The 21378-nt window shown below is 40.5% G+C and overlaps 1 protein-coding gene across 1 annotated transcript in view; it reads right to left on the reverse strand.

Annotated features, from left to right (window-relative positions):
• Positions 1-21378, reverse strand: part of LOC132816158 (WD repeat-containing protein 48) — a 127497-nt gene that overhangs the window by 16983 nt on the left and 89136 nt on the right. The window contains exons 10-13 of the mRNA XM_060825641.1: positions 20320-20422; positions 11693-11790; positions 8463-8570; positions 5813-5909 (exon numbers count right to left, since the gene is read on the reverse strand). Of these exons, the coding sequence (XP_060681624.1) occupies positions 5813-5909; positions 8463-8570; positions 11693-11790; positions 20320-20422 (406 nt within the window). The remainder of the gene's footprint in view (positions 1-5812; positions 5910-8462; positions 8571-11692; positions 11791-20319; positions 20423-21378) is intronic.

Consider the following 21378-nt stretch of genomic DNA (forward strand, 5'->3'; position numbering starts at 1 on the left):
CTGCACTAGGCCACGACATACCTAGGGGGATGGTACTGTTGCTACCTAGGACAGTGATAATTGGGGATAGACAACCTGATAGACAATAGATGAACATCTGTGAAATTCCCTTCCCACTGAAACAGTTGAGGCTACCTCGTTGAATGTTTTTAAGGCAAAGACAAAAAGATTTTTGAACAGTCAAGGAATTAAGGGTTATGGTGAGCAGGTGGGTAAGTGGACTGAGTCCACAAAAAGCTCACCTATGATCTCACTGAATGGTGGAGCAGGCTCAAAGGGCCAGATGGCCTATTCCTGTTCCAATTTCTTATAGCACTATGACAGAAATTGCGACACTTCCAAATGACAACTGCATAACCAAATTCCTTGGAAAAACCAGGGAAGGACAATTAATGCAAAAACAAACTGTTGGATAAATTCAGGAAGTCTGGCAGCATCTGCAGAGAGAAAGCAGTTTTCACATTTTGAGTTCAGTTAACAATCTTTACAACTGTTCTGAAGAAAGATCACTGGACTTGAAATGATAACTCTGCTTTCTCTGCACAATGCTGCCAGACCATCTGAGTTTCTCCAGCAATATCTGCTTTTTTTTCCCAGATTTCCAGCACCTGCAGTTCTGTCTTATTTTATATGGGTTATAGTTTGGATGAAGCAATTTTCATCAGGTGTGTCCAGGAAGGGTTCTTGACACGATATGTAGTTAGGCTGACTAGAGGGGAGGCCATTTTGGATTTTGTGCTCGGCAACGAACCATCCAGGTGTCAGATTTGCAGTAGGAGAGCATTTCAGTCATAGCGATCACAACTCCCTGATCATTACTATACTCATGGAGAGGGACTGAAGCAGAAGGTATGGGAAAGTATTTATTTGGGAGTGGGGGAATTACAGTGCTATTAGGCAGGGAGCCACCAGGCTGGAGAGATAAATGGGAGGGGGGTGGGGCTGGGGAGAAGGTAGCAAAGAGTACAATAGGCGGATGGGGGTGGGGATGAAGGTGATAGATCAGAGAGGAGGATGGAGCAGATAGGTGGGAAGGAAGACTGGCAGGTAGAACAGGTCATGAGGATGGTGCTGAGCTTGAAAGATGGAACTGGGGTAAGGGGAAATGAGGTAACTTGTGAAGTCCACATTGATGCCCTGGCGTTGAAGTGTTCTGAGGCAAAAGATGAGGCACTCTTCCTCCAGTCATCGGGTGGTGAGGGAGCGGCGGTGAAGGAGGCCCAGGACCTGCATGTCCTCGGCAGAGTGGGAGGGGGAGTTGAAATGTTGGGCCATGGGGCGGTGGGATTGATTGGTGTGGGTGTCCCAGAGATGTTCCCTAAAGCGCTCTGCGAGAAGGCGTTCAGTCTCTCCAATGTAGAGGAGACCTCATCGGGAGCAACGGATGCAATAAATGACATTGGTGAAACTTTGATGGATGTGGAAGGCTCCTTTGGGGTCTTGGATGGTGGTGGTGGTGATGATGGTTGGGCGGGGGGGGGGCGGGGGGAGGGGTTTGGGTGCAGGTTTTGCAATTCCTGCAGTGGCAGGGGAAGGCACCAGTTCGGGAGGATGTGTTGTTGGGGGGGGTGTAGACCTGACCAAGCAGTCATGGAGGAAACAGTTTTTGCGGAAAGGGGTGGGGAGGGAAATATATCCCTGGTGGTGGGGTCCTATTTGGAGGTGGTGGAAACGTTGGTGGATGATGCGGTTTATGTGGCGGTTGGTAGGGTGGAAGGTGAGGACCAGAGGGGTTCTGTCTTTGTTACGGTTGGAGGAGTGGGGTTTGAGGACGGAGGTGCGGATGTCGATGAGCTACGTTGGAGGGCACTGTCAACCATGTGGGAAAGAAAATTGCGGTCTCTAAAGAAGGAAGCCATCAGGTGTGTTCTGTGGTGGAACTGGTCCGCCTGGGAGCAGATACGGCAGTGGCGGAGGAATTGGAAATATGAGATAGCATTTTTGCAGGAGGTAGGGTGGGAAGAGGTATAACACAGGTAGCTGTGGGAGTCAGTGGGTTTGCAAAAAAATGTCAGTGTTAAGTCGGTTGTCACTAATGGAGATAGGGAGGTGTCGAAGATGGTCCAGGTGAATTAAAGGTCGGGGTGGAATGTGCTGGTGAAGCTGATGAACTGCACAACCTCCGTGCAAGAGCACGAGGTGGCACCAATGCAGTCATCAGTGTAGTGAAGGAAGAGGTGGGGAGTGGTGCCGGTGTAACTACAGAAGATGGACTGTTCTACGTAACCGACGAAGAGACAGGCCCATACGGGTGCCCATGGTGAACCCTTTGGTCTGGAGGAAGTGGGAGGATTCGAAGGAGAAATTGTTAAGGGTGAGGACCAGTTCAGCCAAACGAATGAATGCATCAGTGGAAGGGTACTGTTGGAGATGTCAGGAGAGGAAGAAACAGAGGGCTTGAAGGCCCTGGTCATGGCGGATGGAGGTGTAGAGGGATTGGATCCCCCCGCTACACCTCCATCCGCCATGACCAGGGCCTCCAGGGATGGACAGGACTGGCAGCTTAATGTTCCAGGACACAAATGCTACAGGAAGGACAGTCAGGGAGGTGAGACAGGAGGGGGAGTGGCATTTTTGATAAGGGATAGCATTATGGCTGTACTGAGGGACGACATTCCCAGAAATACATCTTGGGAAGTTATTTGGGTGGAACTTAGAAGAAAAGGAGGATCACCTTATTGGGAGTGTATTGTTGACCCCCTAATAGTCAGAGGGAAATTGAGATACAAATTTGTAAGGAGATCTCAGTTATCTATAAGAATAATAGGGTGGTTATGGTAGGGGATTTCAACTTTCCAAACATAGACTTGGACTGCCATAATGTTAAAGGTTTAGATGGAGAGGAATTTGTTACGCATGTACAAGACAATTTTTCTGATTCAGTATGTGGATGTACCTACGAGAACAGGTGCAAAACTTGACCTACTCTTGGGAAATAAGGCAGGGCAGGTGACTGAGGTGTCAGTGGGGGAGCACTTTGGGGCCAGTGACCATAATTCCATTAGTTTTAAAATAGTGATGGAAAAGGATAGACCAGGTCCTTGGAGAAAGGCCAATTTTGATGATATTCAGGAAGAACTTTCAAAAGCTGATTGGGTGCAGATGTTTGCGGGTAAAGGGATGGCTGGAAAATGGGAAGCCTTCAGAAATGAGACGAGAGCCTAGAGACAGTATATTCCTGTTAGGGCAAAAAGAAAGGCTGGTAGGTACAGGGAATGCTGGATGACTAAAGAAATTGACGGTTTGGATAAGAAAAAGAAGGAAACATAAGTCAGGTGTAGACAGGATAGATCGAGTGAATCCTTAGAAGAGTATAAATGCAGTAGGGGTATACTTTAGATTAGATTACATTCCATAGAGTGTGGAAACAGGCCCTTTAGCCCAACCAGTCCACACCGACCCTCCAAAGAGTAACCCACACAGACCCATTTCCCTCTCACTAATGCCCCTAACACTATGGGCAACTTAGCACGGCTAATTCACCTGATCTGCATATCTTTGGATTGTGAAAGGAAACCGGAACACCCGGAGGAAACCCACGCAGACATGGGGAGAATGTGCACAGATGGTGACATCTTGAAAAATGTCCATATTACAGAGGAGGAAGTGCTGGATATCTTGAAATGCATAAAGGTGGATAAATACCCAGGACCTGAAGTGTTGGAGGCTGAGGGGCGACGTTAAAGGAGTTTATAAAATCATGAGGGGCATGGATAGGAGAAGGCCTTTTCCCTGAGGTGCGGGAGTCCACAACTAGAGGGCATAGGTTTAGGGTGAGAGGGGAAAGATATAAAAGAGATCTGAGGGCAACGTTTTCATGCAGAGGGTGGTGCATGTCTGGAATGGGCTGCCAGAGGAAGTGGTGGAGGCTGGTACAATTGCAACATTTAAAAGGCATCTGGATAGGAAGGATTTGGAGGGATACGGGCTGGTTGCTTGCTGGTAGGACTAAATTAGGTTGGCATATCTGGTCGGCATGGACGAGTTAGACCGAAGGGTCTATTTCCATGCTGTACATCTCTATACTTCTATAAGTCAAATCTAGTCTTTCACTTTGGATTGTGGTCGACAAGCCAGTGTATGTTGACTCTGGGTTAAAGCAGAACCAAAGCAAATTCAAATTATTCAATTCTATAACACATGACATCTCAAGTTGCTCACCAGCACAAATAAGCAGTAAGGAGTTTGAGCTCTTTGGGTCAGTGTTACTTTCAGTCAAAAGGTACAAAAGTTATCAGTATATCGCCAACAGCTCTGACAAATGCCTCGGTTTTATGGAGTCCTTAAATATTGCATTTTGCAAAAGCAAGGTGCTACTAATTTGAAAGAGAGCGAATGCAAATATATTGGATAATGGGAAAAAGCTTCAGAGTTAATTTATTTTGTGAGCTCATAAAAAGTGTGCAAAGTCATCATTGCAGCACAATTAGTTGGAGTCAAAATGAAAAAACCTGTCATATTGCTCAATGACTCCTTTCGATTATCTGTTTAATCAGTAACAGCAAGAGACACTACCTTGCTTCAGTTGCCTATGTTTGATTGAGACGAATAATGGGACTTTACAACTCATGGACTGCTAGAATCAACCTCAACAGGAGCTTGTCATGTGCAGTTTTGTTCCACTCAGTTCCAATGTTTAAGCTCCAGAGGAAAAATGTGGACTGAAACAAAACGTAGGACCAAACAGATGAGTTGTTTGAAACAAAATAAGCTTTTCAAGAAAAGCTATTTAAAATACATTTGTCAATTTTATGGAATTAATTCCATTGAAATCAGGGTACAGTCATTTGAGACCAAAGGGTGTTGCCCTTTTCTGAGCCACTTTAGGCAAAAGTTCCCAGCTCAGGGTTATAAAGCACATCCAATGGCAGAGGGAGCAAACTTTTGGTGATGGGGAAAAGCCAGAACACTGGAAACACAATGAGTACTTATCAGTGGAGCTATGTTCAGCAAGAGAATAAGTGTTTGTATGAGTGGGGAAAGATATAAGAGAGACCTAAGGGGCAACTTTTTCACACAGAGGGTGGTACGTGTATGGAATGAGCAGCCAGAGGATGTGGTGGAGGCTGGTACAATTGCAACATTTAAAAGGCATCTGGATGGGTATATGAATAGGAAGGGTTTGGAGGGATATGGGCCAGGTGCTGGCAGGTGGGACTAGATTGGGTTGGGATATCTGGTCGGCATGGACGGGTTGGACCGAAGGGTCTGTTTCCATGCTGCACAGCTCTATGACTCTATGATTCTACATCAATGAACAGTGCAATAGTACTAATGCTGCAAATGCTGGAGTCATGGAGTGTGGATATGCAATTAGATATGATTAAAAGCAACTAACGTTAATTGTAGTACATATTTAAAATCTGGTTTCAACTTGGGAAAGGAACCGAACTGTAGAAAAGAACAGAAGTCTGCACTTATGGACTGAAGATTGTGGAAGTCAGACTGCTTCATCCATTTCTCATTGAATATTTAGGAATTAGAACACTTTTTTCCCCTCATCGAATTACTCATGGGAATTGAAACTGGGAGGCTCCTACTAAGGACTAAAGAGGAAATTGCTCCTTTTTTCCATACCTCATGGTCCTGCAGAGGAACTACCCTCAGGTAGATTGCTGTGATGACTGAATGAATGCCACATTATTAAGTTAATAGCTACTTTCCTGCAACACCACTTCACTCTGCAAATTGGCCTACAATATCAACATCCATTTTGCAGTAAGCCAAGCCAGTTCTTATACTGACTGTGAAGGTTTGAGATGAAGTGGGACTGTTTACCACCCTAGGTTCAGCCTTACCATTAGCCACTTACGTTTTGGGTCAGATCCATCCGGACTGCTAAATCCAGCGTCCTTTGCTGACACCCAAGCAGCAAAACAGTCACTCTCGTCTAAAGTAATTGTCAACATCTACAAGAAACAGAACACAAACAAATTTAGACACAGCTAATTGGTTCGATGTAAAGCTGTGCAGTTTTACAGCTATCACAGCAGCACTGATAACCACACTTGAGCTTTGCTCTTTATCTCTTGTCTCGGCATTTTTAATGAATAATGTTCCTGGGATTCCATTCTCAATAAATCTAAAAGTAATGATGCCATAAGCATTAATCTTGGAGCCGTGTGAAAGTCATCACAATCCAAGAACATGCTGCCAAACAATATTTACACTGGATATAATTGTGACAGAAACACTGACTGAATAACTGAATGCAACTTTGACACATCCAAAACAAACATCATTTGAATTATGAGATGACTTGAAGAGTTGAAGTTTGTTCTTGAAAATTAAGTTACATCTTAAGCTTGCATTAGCGGATTACTGATCACTAACTGGGTCAGCATAGAGATCTTGTTTAGCCAACAGTTCCTACTGCTCTACTTTCCTCTGGAATAGAGTTGGAGGTGTTGGATTGAGGGGACAGCACTGGCTGAGGCCACGATGAATACTGCAAAGAAAATTGCTGAGCCTGGAACAGCTATAGGAGGGGTTTTCTTGAAAGTTGGGTTCTAGGAAGGTGAGCCAAAAGGAACTGGAAGTAGAACTAATAAATAGAGATTAAACAAGGAGTCAGCTTAAGTTTTACCAGGTTTTCACAGTTCTTAAGGATTCCTGACGAAGGGCTTTTGCCCAAAATATCGATTTTCCTGCTCCTCAGATGCTGACTGACCTGCTGTGCTTTTCCAGCATCACTCTAATCTTGACTCTGATCTCCAGGATCTGCAGTCCTCACTTTTACCCTGTAATAATTAAGTGTTGAAGGACAGAAGCAGCAGAAGGACAGACGGTATTACCATGTGGCTGAAATCAACTCTACATGGTTGTGATCATGGAAATCTGGTTGTCCTATTTCATGAAAGGACCAATGATCATTATTATGTTAGAGCTAAACATAAAACAAAGTTCCAACAATATTTCATTACTGAATATTTAATTAGTTTATAGATAAGCTCTTTTATATTTCTGACTGCGCTTTAAATAAAATGGATAGTTGCAGTTTTGTAATTTGTTCTTAGCTAAACGCTTCCTCCATTGTGTTGCACATATTAACCTCCCTCTACATCATGGTCCTAAACCTATTCCTTTAAACGTACAGCAAGCACCTCATTAAACAATTAGACAACAAGGAAGTCAGTTATCTCCAAATTCACTTAACAGCTCTGGGACCAGTAAGTTGCAGGTTGCTAAACAACCAGATTTTCTTTTAATAAGAAAATCACAATTCAGAAGACAGGGTATGAGATATAATTTACAGTCCTGTCTGTTAATGTAGTTGAAGCAAAAACACTTGAAATGGCAACTGTGTACTTTGAAAAATGTAAGTAAATTGGTTCTTCTGGAAAGCCAGCATGTTTAGGAGAAAAAAGCTTAAGAAACTGAAAAAAGCATCATTAGAAAAGATTAAATTCTGAAAATTAACTTTCAGCCTTTATCATAGAACTGGAGAGTGGCACAAAGACAGATTTAGAAAAAGTGCCAAACTGAAAAAAAACTAAACAATCAATGTTTTGTCAAACTCCATTTTGATGCAATGTTCTTGAATTCACATACTGTAAATGAGCTGCCACCGTTATTACTTGCTTTTAGGAGGGTGTATCAGTTTACATTCTTTAAACTGAACCTATCATGGCATGAATGTAACATTGAAGGATAATACAATATAGTGGCTTCAAAGTCTTCAGGAACATGGCAAAGTGAGTTTGTGGTTTTTACATCACAGTATTTCAAGGACATCCAAAAATTCTTCTCTAGCAATGAAACACCCACTTCTAAACACTAACTTTTTTTTGATAATGTCTGTCACATATCAGATTATTTGTTTCAAATGTGCAAAGGAAGCTAGATATTACAATGGTAGGATGTCTACACAACTACAAGCATGAACCATGCATTAAAAACTCTCTCACATTTCAGCATCTCAACTGATACAAATTGAGAAACCAATTTTCTAGAAGCTATCCTATTTTGTCACCAATTTTATAAAGGAAGCTTAGGGAAGGGTGACGGTTGAAGAATCCTGAATTCTGGTAATCTGATATATAAACAGTGTAAAGTCACAACAGGTCAGATAGCCAACCTCTTTACAGATGCATAAAGGACAAGTCTGAAAATGAGTATACTGAGCACTTTGTAGATGAAGAAAGATGAAAATCGTACTGATTTTCACTACGAAACATTGATACAGGTTTTTCAATAGAAGATGTGCCAATTAAAAACTGATTTGCCCTATTCTGCTAAAACTAGAGTACAACATTTCTTGTAAGGCAGCTTATCAAACAGTTATGTTGAGAAGACCATGATGGAAGGACCAGAATAGTGACAGTTCCAAGAAAAGCTAAACCTCTTTTCAGGGCAATTTGTGAAAGCCAATAAACAGTACTGCCAGCGGAACATCATTACACACAAAGAAAAGAATAGTGAGATTCTGAAACAACTGGGAAAGAAAGAAAGATCAAACTTACCCCTGTTTTCAAGTCCACGGAGAACCAATTTGGCACGTAAACCATTTTGAACCGTTTCTTAATTTCTTCATCAAATTCTACTTTCCCAAGTTCTTCCACCTTGCAAGCCTGAAGGAGAATGTATCAGTTTTATTTCCAATATTCTAATATAATTCTGGACACAAATCACTCAAAATACCAACCAATACTTTTTCACCCTTTGGAGGATTAATGGCAGATCTTGGGGTCTCGATATGGGAGTGAGGAATATAACCGCCCCAAATTCTGCAATGGCAACCAGATTGTAAATGGATTTACACAAAATTGAAGCATTTTTACACAATGTTTAATCAAGAAACTGAAACCAAATGTCAGTTTGTGTCTTATGAACCAATAACGGCTCACCATTGCTGTACTGAAGTAGAGTGCTCCACATTTGGAGCTACTGTCTTTCAGATCAGATGTTAAGCAATGGTCTTGCCTGTGCTCTCAGTGGGAATAAAAGATTCCATGGAATTGTCTGGAAAAAGAGGAGAGTTATCCCCTGGTGTCCAATTGATATTTATACCTCAGTTAACATATTAAAACAAATTTTATGGTCACTATGGAAATTGTGTAGGCAAGTTGGATGCTGCAATTTTTTTTTACAACAGTGATAGCACTTTAAAACATCCTTGACTGGTATCACACAAGGCACTTTATAAATATAAATAATTTTATAACTGACTGGAATGCGTTTTTAATCATCATAATTTGATGGCAAGGAGTGAAAGACTGTGAAATCTTGGTAATGTGCCTGGAATTTGAGGCCCTGATTAATGTTTTGGAACATGGGTTCAAGTCACACCATAGTAGCTGCTGGAACCCAAACTCAAGTTGGAATGTGTAGTTAGCTTCAGTAATGACGACAATGACAACTATCAAAAAATTGTTGTTTAAAAACCAATTGGTTCACTAATGTTCCTAGGAAAGGAAACCTGTCATCAGATTGGTCTGGCCTACGTATGACTCCAGATCCACAATAGTGAGATTGACTGCCAACTACATGCCTAGCAACTCAAGAATTGGGATTTAGAATCAAGCAGAGAAATGTCAAGGAATACTTTTCTGGGGGGGGGAGGGGGGTCATGGGTAATGAATATATCAATTATTACGTGAGTTTCTAGGAGCTTTTGTCATTGCTTTGGAGAGTGTAATCTGTTAACTGTGTGGTAAAAAATGGAAAAGTATTGAATTTGCTCAGGATCAACTGAAGTGAAGGTGGGGTGGGGGGGGGGGGGGGGGTGCACCTTTATTCCATAAATAATGAATTGAATGAAAATTAACAATGCTACTCAGGTAGTCCAGCATAATCATAACGGCACAAAGAAAGCCATTTGGCCCATTGAGTCTATGCTGGCTCTTTGCCAAGCAAATCAGTCATTTTTATTATCTTTGTTTTCTCTCTGTAGCCTTGCAAACTTAAACACCCATCTTAGGAATCAATCATTTCTGCTTTCACCATTCTCGCAGGCAATGGCTTATTATCACTCACTTCATAGAAATGTTCTTCTTCGTTTCTCTCAGCATCTTTTGCCTAAAACCTCAAGTGTCTCTTCTATCCATTTTCAGGTAATGGGAAGAGCTCTTCTTTTCCTACCTTACCAAATTCTTTCATCTTGTACCCCTCTACCAAAACAACCCGCAATCTTCTTTGGTCCAATTACAGAAACCCAAGTTTCTCCAAAATAAGTTGTTGGTGATTTTGAAACTAGGACTCAAAAAGGATTTGGAGGCAAGGATGGATTAGGAACAGTCAGCATGGTTTTGTAAGAGGAAATCATGTCTCACAAACTTGACTGAGTTTTTTTTTAAAAGGAAGTAACCAAAAAGATTGATGAAGGCAGAGTGAAAGATGTTAATTACATGGACTTTAGTGAAGCCTTTGACAAGGTTCCACATGGTAGACTGATTAGTAAAATTAAAATTAGATCATATGGGACTCTGGTTGAGCTTGCCAAGTGAATACAAAATTGGCTTGACAGCAGAAGACAGATTGGTGGAGGAGAATTGTTTTTTGGACTGTAGATATTTTGACCAGCTCATTCCATTTTTGTATGTCATTTATATTTGCATGAGAATATAGAATGCAAGTTTACTAAATGTGCAGATGACACCAAAATTGGTGGCACAGTGGATAGTGAAGCAAGTTATCTAAGATTACGAGATCTTAATCAATTGGGTCAATGGGCTGAAGAGTGGCAGATGGAGTTTAATTTGGATAAATGCGACATATGGAGATGCCGATGTTGGACTGGGATGGACAAGGTCAGAAGTCACATGAAACCAGGTTATGGTCTAACAGGTTTGTCTAAAATCATAAGCTTTCGGAGCGCTGTTTCATCAGGTGATGTGTGTGGAATGAACTGCCGAGGGCATGTTGGATGCAGGTACAGTTACAGCATTTAAAAGACATTCAAGTACATGAACAGGGAAGGTTTGGGCGGACATGGGCCAAATTCAGGCAAGTGGGACTAGTTTAGCTTGGGATCACGGTCAGCGAAGACTTGTTTGACCAAAGTTGTATGACTCTGACTTTTCAGCAATAAATATGAATCGCTCCAAGATTGTTGCCATACAACAAAAGTTTCTAGCCTATTTAAAATAGAATATTCACTTAAAATTAGTGCATCATTTAATGCTGTTGACTTTACTCCCCCAGAGCAATTCTTGGCATTTAGTTCAGAAGATCCCTGTCACCGAGACCAGGGATACGTGATGTGGGGGGCAAGTAAAGCAGAAGGAACTGTAAAATCTCAGATTATGATTTTTTAAAAAATATAGAAGTATTCAGGTCATAAGATAGGTTCAGATGGCAAATGTTAGTGACTCAGACAACCAGTTCAACAAGTTTAGAGTGCAGGATGTGTCAGGGAGCAGTTCGAGCAGAAAAGATTTTTTTCAGCAGATAAACTCCTTTTATATTCAGTCCATATACTTAACTCGTCTGTGCCACGTTTCAAAGATACAGTCACCAACTTTTAAAAAGCCACCAATATTAAAATTATAAAATGAATTTTAAGGCAGCCTAGAAATTACTTTAATGTCCATTCTAATACTGAACCAAGCCATGCTGTTGCAATGAGGTCCTATTATAAACCATTTCCATTTCCTTCATAAAGGGAGGAAAATTATTTCGTAATCTGTTCTTCAGGTAAAAAAAAACATTAGGCTACCCTCTGAGCAACTCCCCAGTTTAAATTTGGACTCACCTTCAGGACATCCCAGAATGCAACAATATTGTTTGTATCTTTAGTCACTATGTGTCTCTTGTCATTCAGTATATGACACTGGATGATACTGGCACCCCCTAGAGGATATGGAGAGAAGCAATACTTCACTTTGAGGTTGCATTTTGTGATTATAATTTTTTTTAAAACAAAACTCCATTGTGAAGGGCTGGAACCACCATTTGACCCAACAGATCATGCCGTTGTTTATTCTCCAAATGAGTCCTCCTCGAAGTATTTCTACGCAGATTTAGAAATGTCTTCCTCTAATTTCGTTTATTTGAATATTTGGCAAAAAATGTTGAGGGTTGTGGACATCTTTCAAAATTAGACAACTTGACCTTCAGATTGGAGGCAGATATCATTTCCATATGTGTTAGAACAGTGAGTGACCTTCCTTTCCTCATCATTTGCCTGCCACAAAGCTTAACTCCAGCATGTGGCAGTCAACTGCAGAAATCCTACAGCTAACGCCAGTGAAAATGAGCAAACTTGTATTAGCTTGTAACTGCCAACAATTTTTATAAAGCATTTTATTTGTTTATTTATGCACAAGGATAAAATTGAATACCAATTGAAGATGTTTTTGCAACCAAAGACAAATTCAAATGCCAGAAATCTCATGCTTGCACAATGGATGTAACCAAATCAAATTTACATTAAGGCAGGAAGGAAGCTGAAGTACAAATTATCCTCTCACGCTGCATTAACTAAAAGTCAGTATCACCATTTGTCAATTGAAGTCATGTTGACTACGACTAGCTTTCCCACACAGCCCATAACCTACAACAGCGATCATTAAGCATCTGTGGAGATAGCAGAGTTAGTCATTCAAGTTCGATATAAGTTCTCAGGACTACATCATAGTGCCATGCTGTACTTTTCTATGTTCTATACCACATCACGTTTGTTTCTGAAATTATGCTGGAATAGAAAATAGAATACTTCCTTCTGAAATATGGATTTACTTTTCAGACATTTTATAGGGTCCTTTTTCCTTGGCATAATAAATAGCATGCGAGCACAAACTGATGGCAAGGTAGGGAAGAGTTACTCAGATTGTCTCTTGGTACTCGCTAACAGAGGAGAAGACATTGATGACTTCTGCTATGGCGTAACAGGCAAACCCAGAGTTTCTTTTGGGGAGAGAAAATATTAATCAACTCCTGCTTCAAATTTTATGACTAAATCAGCAATTATATTTGTATGCAAAATGGCCAGAATAGTGCGTAACAGTTGTTCTACAGCTAAGGGGTTAGTGCGTAAATTTTTAAAAACATTCTCTCTCGGGCCTGACTAGGCCAGAATTTATTGAAACTTCCTAACTACCCTCGGGACCTTTTGTGTTGCAAACAGGCAAGATATACCTGCTACCGATTTAACCAGTAGTAATTCTTATTTTGTTTTGACTAGGATTTCTGGATTTGCCTTTGAGATGTTTCAGATGTTGTAGCCTCGAGTAAAGTCCAATATCCAGCTTTATCCAGTTCATTGGTACATTGAATCAGAATCTAAAAGATGGGTTAACTTTGTAACTAGTAAACAAATACATAATAGGCATTTTGTGGCAGATAGGGACTATAAGGAAAGAGATGCTGCTGCTGATAGCAGTCAGTTTAAGTCCAAACAATCTTAATACCACCCCTACTATTCTGTGCATGCACATCTGATAGCCTGATAAGTTAACAAAGCAGGGGGAACTGAATGGATGGGACTGTCCTTGTAGGTTTTACTCAGTTACTGCCAGAGATTCACCTGTTATGTCTGCTCTTCCACACTTACACTATCAACGCCCCCCTCTCTCTCCCCCCACCACTGCTCTTAACTACCTGATCCATCACACTTTCAGTCGGTCCTGAGTAAGTTGAAACTTTATGAGATAAATTTCAGGAAAACTGAAACGTTTGTCTCCGGTCACAGAACAAATGCCATTTTCTCGCTAGCGATCCCATCCTTTTCCCTGACAATTGTTTTAGGCTGAACAAAACCATTTGTAACTTGGGCTTATTTGTTCCAGAAATTAATATCTGACTACATCCACTTTAAAAATAGTATCCTTCTAACCAAATAATACAGCCTATCTTCATCCTAACTCAGTTCATTTACTGCTGAAACTCTTAACACAGCTTGTTATCTCTGGATATAACTATTCTGATGCTCTACTATCGAAACTTCCAGCTTCAATTCTGCAAAAGCACCTGCTAACCCAAAACTCTTCTGCTTGTGACTTAGCTTGTGTCATGTTATATTTTTATCTCACTGCTCACTGACAAACATTGACTCCTAGTTTAATCTCTCATCTTTTAAATTCTTATTCTGTTTTCAAATCCTTCCATGGTTTGTCCCTCCCTGTTTTAGTAACCACAGCCACCAGGTCCACCCTGCTCACCTCTACCAATAGTCTGCTCACAATCCTGGTGTGACATTTAATTCCTGAAGTTTTTGACTTCATATTTGAGCCATCTCAATAACACTGCCTAACTTAACCCCCTTGTCAGCTCATCTATTGAAACCCTCATACACATCTTTGTTAACCCTAGAATCAAGTAATCCAATGTACTCCTGAATGGTCTCCCACGCAGTTGGCTGAAGGACCTGTACCTGTACTGTTATAGAGTCATAGAGGTGTACAGTATGGAAACAGACCCTTCGGTCCAATCCGTCCATGCCAACCAGATATCACAACCCAATCTAGTCCCACCTGCCAGCACCCGGCCCATATCCCTCCAATTCATATACCCATCCAAACGCCTCTTAAATGTTGCAATTGTACCAGCCTCCACCACTTCCTCTGTCAGCCCATTCCATACACGCACCACACTCTGCATGAAAAAGTTGCCCCGTAGGTCTCTTTTATATCTTTCCCCTCTCACCCCTAAACCTATGCCCTCTAGTTCTGGACTCCTCGACCCCAGGAAAAAGACTCTGCCTATTTACCCTATCCATGCCCCTCACAAATTTTGTAAACTCTATAAGGACACTCCTCAGCCTCCGACACTCCAGGGAAAACAGCCCCAGTCTATTCAGCCTCTCCCTATAGCTCAAATCGTCCAACCCTGGCAACATCCTTGTGAATCTTTTCTGAAGCCTTTCAAGTTTCACAACATCTTTCCGATAGGAAGGAGACCAGAATTGCACACAATATTGTTCTACAAACTTGAGATCATTCACCTGCACCTTAACTTGCAATAAGTCCCATTTTTGCATCATGACTGGGTTCACTGATCGGATTTTAAAAATCAGATTTTAAAATTTTTATTCAAAAAACCCTTGAAAAACTGCAGATGCTGCCTGACCTGCTGAGCTTTTCCAGCAATTTCTGTTCTTAAAAATTTTCATTTTTGTTCACAATATGGCTTCTCCTCTCTAAATCTCTCCAGCACCATAACCCTCTAAGCTAACTATGCTCCTCAGATTCAGACATCTTGCACATTTCCAAGTTTAAGTGCTTCATCATTGGTGCCATGTCTTCAGTTGCAAGGTCCCAAGTTATGGAATTCCCTCCCACTCGACTTCACCTTTCTCTGTAAGGCACATTAAAACTCAACTCGGACCACATCTGCAGTCATCCAACCCAATGTGTCCTTTGAGGGTCAGTATCATAGTTTGTTTTATAATGCTCCTGTGAAGCACTTTGGAATGTTTTGTTCCATTGAAAAGGTACTATGTAAACACTTAAAATTATTAAACTTCTATACTCCCTCAATGGAGACATTTTATACAGGGCTATCGCAAATATTCTACCATTGATGGCTGTGCTTTCACTTTCCCAGGTCCTAAACTTCTACACTTCAGGTAGGAAGGTAAACCTTCCTTAAGATGTTCCTTAAAATGTACTTCTTCCACCACACTTTTCTATCTTCATATTGCCTTATATATCACTATATCAAACCTTTCTCATCAGGACTGATTTGTGACATTTAACATTCCAAACATGGTATATAAAGTACAGTTGGTTATTACTTGGTGTCTTGATGCTTGGTCGTGTGGAGAATAAGCAATGCTTTTGTAAATTTTAGAATTTTTTATGGCTAAACATCATTGAATGGGTGATGTAAAAAGTTTTGTTGTAAAGTTCACCTGAAAACTAGTCACATGAATTATTTCTTCTGGCACACAGACATTAATACAAGTTCTCTGCTTTGGTTCATTTTTCAGTTGGCTGACATTCTTAACTACTTGCACCATAGATAATCGTGTTGTGCCTTTTCTGTCTCTGCACAATATCAAAGCAATACATAAATCTAACAGTTTCCTGATCACAAGGGTCTAACAATGCAATATTTACAGACTTTTGGAGCAGCAACAGAAAATGGAGGAGATTCCAATTGATTTGGGAGTGAGATATAAAGTAGAGTTCCCAGGCATGCTGTCTCAGACTTGGCAAGTGCAAGGATGCTGGCTTTGATTTATAAATGACTATGTCTACATATGGAAGCTGCTTCTTCATTGCAAAAACAAAAAAAAAGGGAGAAATTGTTGGAGATAGCCCAAACAAGAACAGATTCTCCAAGTTTTATGAGGTCAGGATAACTTTCTGTTTGAGAGCATTGACTATGACAATTTCAAAACAAGCAAACTCTGTAGTGGACATTTTCTTTGAAACAATGAAGCTGGGAATGGAGTCAGGAGTGATGGGCACACTGGACCATTGAAACGAACAGCAAAAGTGATTCTGCTTCATTAAAAGCCAAGTAAAGTTCAATTATTGAAGATGATGCACTTACTACCATCACCACAGAGATACAAAAAAGAACAAAACAGCACAGGAACAGGTCGTTGGCCCACCAGACCTGCACAGACTATAAACCTTTGCCTCTACAGTCTGGATCTCTCTATTCCCTGCCTATTCATGCATCTTTAATAAACTCTTATTAAATTTGAATTAAGCTACTTTTTTTGAATAGGTTTCAGGAGAGCCCCTACCCTCTCCAATTTCCCCATACACATACAGCTTTTTAATAAGAAAAAAATATTGCACTGCACTGTTTCAACTAGGTTTAAAAAACATGCCTCAAGCAGTTTGTTACTCATGTGACTGCTCATTGTAAATTATTTCCAGTTACTTTAAAACAATGTTTAGCAGTTCTGTTTATCTTGCATTGACAGTATTCTCCTTCTGGCTTGCTGAGGTTATCCATTGAGAAGCTCAGTTGTATTGACTTAGACAACTTTAGTTTGGTACCAACTGAGATGGCTGAATTCAGCCGAGACAGTCGTAATAATAGCATTGATCCTGATGTCGCGGAGTAATGGGGGGCGTTCTATCGTCAAGTTTAGTATTTTCTAATAGCTATGCACCAGTAAGCCAAAGTTGTTCATCCGATACTATGCAACAAACCACGATGGAAACAAATATATGTGGGCCCCGAGTGAGTGGAACCTCGGAAAGGCTAAGGAAATGAGAATTTAACTGATGTGCAATAGATTTTTAAAAAAGTTATGTTTTGACAAAACAAAGTTTTTAAATGCTGAATTTTAAAAATTCTTTCGTGGAATGTCAGTGCCACCTGCAAAATCTGAGCACTTGCTGCACATCCCAAACTGCTTTTCAGAAAGCGGGAGCTAGCTGCATTCTTGAACTGCTACACTCAAAGTGCTCAACCCTCAAAAACAATGCAATATAACACACCACAGGCTGGCTGAACATAGATTCAATCCAGCAGATCAATGAGAAACATGCGATTTCAATTGTAACGTACAGCTATGGAGACAGCATGATCAAAACTCAAAACAGTATCGTAATGAAATATTATTCTTCAAGCTGTGTCCTTATTTAATCCACAACATTCAAGTAGTCCTCTAACCACACACCATCTCCTACTATTCCTTTGTTGCATAGTACTGAATCTTAACTCAACATGGAGCCCACAGGCACAATGAAGCAGGTCTGCAGGTAGAACCATAATGACCTCATGTCATGGTCTGACTGACATGAGCGCAAGATTTAACCTTTCAGAATTTTAAAAACAATTAACTTTACTGCTATAATGCTTTGGGATTAGATACCATCTGCTTTCACATAAGGCACATAATCAAAAGCTGTTCCAGTTTTCTCCAAAACCTTTAATGATTTAATTGATTTTCTACCTCGTGACATGCAATTAAATATTAGCTTGCATTGCAACCATGATTGGACATAGTTCACAATGAATATGCAATTACTTTACCCAACTGTGTCTAAATATATTTACATTAATTCATGTTAACGCAAATGGATAAGATACATAAAATGACAAAGTACACTAAGTAGTTATGAACAGGTAGGATTAATACATAATTTTCAGCTAAAGCCATGTGCACAATAAACTAAAAATACCATTCCCTACCTTTTACTTGTTGGTATTTAATATTCTTCTTTTGATTTGTTACAATTTTAATTCCCTTACCTTCCATTCTTTATGGCAAGGAGGGAGGGGTTGTCTTTTAAAAATAAATACTAAGAAATAAACAATAAGAAAAAAACCCAATAGGTTTATTGCGAGTGCTAAGAACACCTAAATAATTCAGGCTGACGGTAACACCACTATGCCAGTGCCTAGTCTTTTGAAAGAGACAATTTGAATATTGTTAGGACCAATGTCTTTTTATTTTTGTGCTTTTGAAAACTGGGGACCGAAATGAGAAATGACAGTATTTGAAGGGCTAGCTGTAATTTTTAAAAAGTAATCGGCCAAGCATCATAAATAGCTGTCTGAACTCACAGCAATTGTAGTGTCATACAGTTGTACAGCATGGAAAGAGACCCTTCCGTACGACTCATTCATGCTGAAGAGATATCCTAAACTCACCAGCACTTTTGCCATTTGCCCATATCCCTCCAAATCCTCCCTATTCATATACCCATCCAGATGCCTTTTTAAAATGTTGTAATCCTACCAGCCTCCACCACTTCCTCTGGCAGCTCATTCCATACACGCACCACCCTTTGCATGAACAAGCTGCCCCCTTTTAATTCTTTCCCCTCTCACCTTAAATCTGAGTTCTCTAGTTTTGGAGTCCCTACCTTAGGGAAAAGACCCTGGCTATTTACCCTATCATGTCCCTCATGCCTTTATAAACCTCAGGTCACCCCTCAGCCTCCAAACAAGGTGGCTGCAGATGATTGGAGCTGAGGAGTTGTGTACTGATGTGCAGGGTGGCAACAAGTTGACTGATTACTAGTTCATCAGCCAATGACAAAGGTGGGTGCCTGCCAAAATCATCTGATTGGTTGTCAGGTAACTGAACAGTTTTGGGCTGGGAACAAGCTATAGAGCAAGGATTTGACCTTCACCTACTCAATTTTCTGTAGTCAAAACCCATTTCAAACCTTACAAAAATCAGTCATCTTTCCTTCAGCAGTTGGTGATGGTGAGCACAAGGAGGCATAGCTTTAAAATGGAGGGGTGATAAATATAGGACAGATGTCAGAGAGTAATAAGAGTATGGAATGCTTTGCCTGCAATGGTAGTAGATTCGCCAACTTTAAGTACATTTAAGTCATCATTGGACAAACACATGGAATAGTATAGGTTAGAGGGCTTCAGATTGGTATGACAGGTTGGCACAACATCGAGGGCCGAAGGGCCTGTACTGCGCTGTAATGTTCTATGTTCATTGTAAGCTGTGATCCTTAACTGATTAAGTCAAAAGATCCTTTGTGAATGAACAAGCCACCTTGCGACATTTGTAAACCAGTAGAAGCTTCGGAAGACAAGCTTGTGCAAAGCAACAGCACAAGAATCATCTCAGCAACCCATAAGCAAAAACCAGAGTGTGACTGTGTATCTGTGCATGTGGGTAAGGGGGAGGTTTATATGGGGATTAGCATTTAATTTTGCAGTGTTATATGCTGACAATTTATAACTGCTTACCTATACCTGAGTTTAATAATTAAAGTTCAGAAATCTGGTATAATCTGGGTGTAAAAATCAGGAAATTGGGGAATATTGTAACTATTTAAAAATCATAGAATCACAGAAGCACCTCTAAGGCCCACAGCCTTGAACATTACAATGCTAAGTATTCTTCCAAGTACTTTTTAAAGATTGTGAGGTTACTATAAGGTTCCAACCACCCTCTGGATGCAAAAGCCTTTCCTCAAATCCTCTAAAATTCCTGCTTTTCTGACGAATTCAGGAATAGCGGCCAGTGCTCTCCCACAGTGAATCATAACATAATGGATCCTAAGTTCTATTCTGAAGAGTAGGGAAGTTCTCACCAGTGACTTGAATAACAATTTGTCCCTAACTACAACGTAAAAACAAACTTGGTCAATACAACCTTGCTGATTCAGGGAGCTGGCAATGTGCAAACTAATTATCATGTTTGCAATGGCTTTGGATTACAAAAGGCTTACATAAAAATCAAAGATTTTCTTTTCCTTTACATGCTGGAAAACCTAAAAGTAAAATGAGAAAAAACAGGAAATATTCGGCACGTTAGGCAGCAGCTGTCTGAAAATCTCAATTGCTTGGCAGGGCCCAAGCTGCCACTGTCGTCTGGCAGGAATCTCATCCAGGCTAATTGCATCAACGCATTTCAGACATACTTTAAACAAACAAGACAAACAGATATTCAATCTTCTGATAAATAAATACATTGCTTGGTAAGTGACTTGTACGCACCTTTGATGACTTGTTCTGGCTGTGTGCAAAGAGGAATTAATGGTGCACTGCAATCATTGTCATAATCACCAGATGCTCTAAAATTCTGAATACCCTTCATGGACTGCAAAACAAATTATGAAAACTTTAACCTAATATCCATGCATATTTTCCTATGTACATACATCTTAATACTGCCAGTAGACCTGCTTAGCAACGAAGTTGAAGTTTCAGGGGGATAATGACTTCTTTTATTTCATAATTTTTGACACATTAGTGTGTCTCTCTCTCTCTCTCTCTCAGCTAATATAACAGAGAGAAGGTTTAAAGGATATTTAATGCATATGATCAAAGTAATGATCTGACATGATGGTAAGATGATAACCGGAACAAGACACGTCGGACAAGATAATGTGGAATGCGCTATCTTATGGGGCAGTAAAAGGATATTCTATAGTAAGCTTTAAAGACAGAACTGGATACATAACTGAATACAAATATTTTGCAGGACAATACTAGTAAAATGGGGAATGTGGTTAGCAGAGGCAAAATGGTCAGAATGACCTGTTTAGATTCCTTACAGTGTGGAAACAGGCCCTTCGATCCAACCAGTCCACACTGACCCTCCGAAGAGTAAACCACCCAGACCCATTTCCCTCTGACTAATGCACCTAACACTATGGGCAATTTAGCATGGCCAATTCACCTGACCTGCACATCTTTAGACTGTGGGAGGAAACCGGAGCACCCGGAGAAAACCCATGCAGACACGGGGAGAACGTGCAAACTCCACACAGACAGTCATCCGAGGCTGGAATCGAACCTGGGACCCCAGTGCTGAGAGGCAGCAGTGCTAACCACTGAGCCACTGTGCTGTCCCAATGTTTCTCCATTGTGTCCTTTTAATAAACTTTTGAGTGTCACCTATGATATTTGCTTACAATGCCTTTTAATAGTCCTCTTATTCAAGGATGTTATAGAAGCAGTAACACGATTTTTTTTTAAAAAGTCCTAAACTTAAATATTCAATACACAAAGCATGAAGCTCATACACTTCACTGATTCGTAACAAGAGGTCAT

Source organism: Hemiscyllium ocellatum, chromosome 5, assembly GCF_020745735.1.
Source record: "Hemiscyllium ocellatum isolate sHemOce1 chromosome 5, sHemOce1.pat.X.cur, whole genome shotgun sequence".
In the NCBI taxonomy this organism is placed as follows: domain Eukaryota; kingdom Metazoa; phylum Chordata; class Chondrichthyes; order Orectolobiformes; family Hemiscylliidae; genus Hemiscyllium; species Hemiscyllium ocellatum.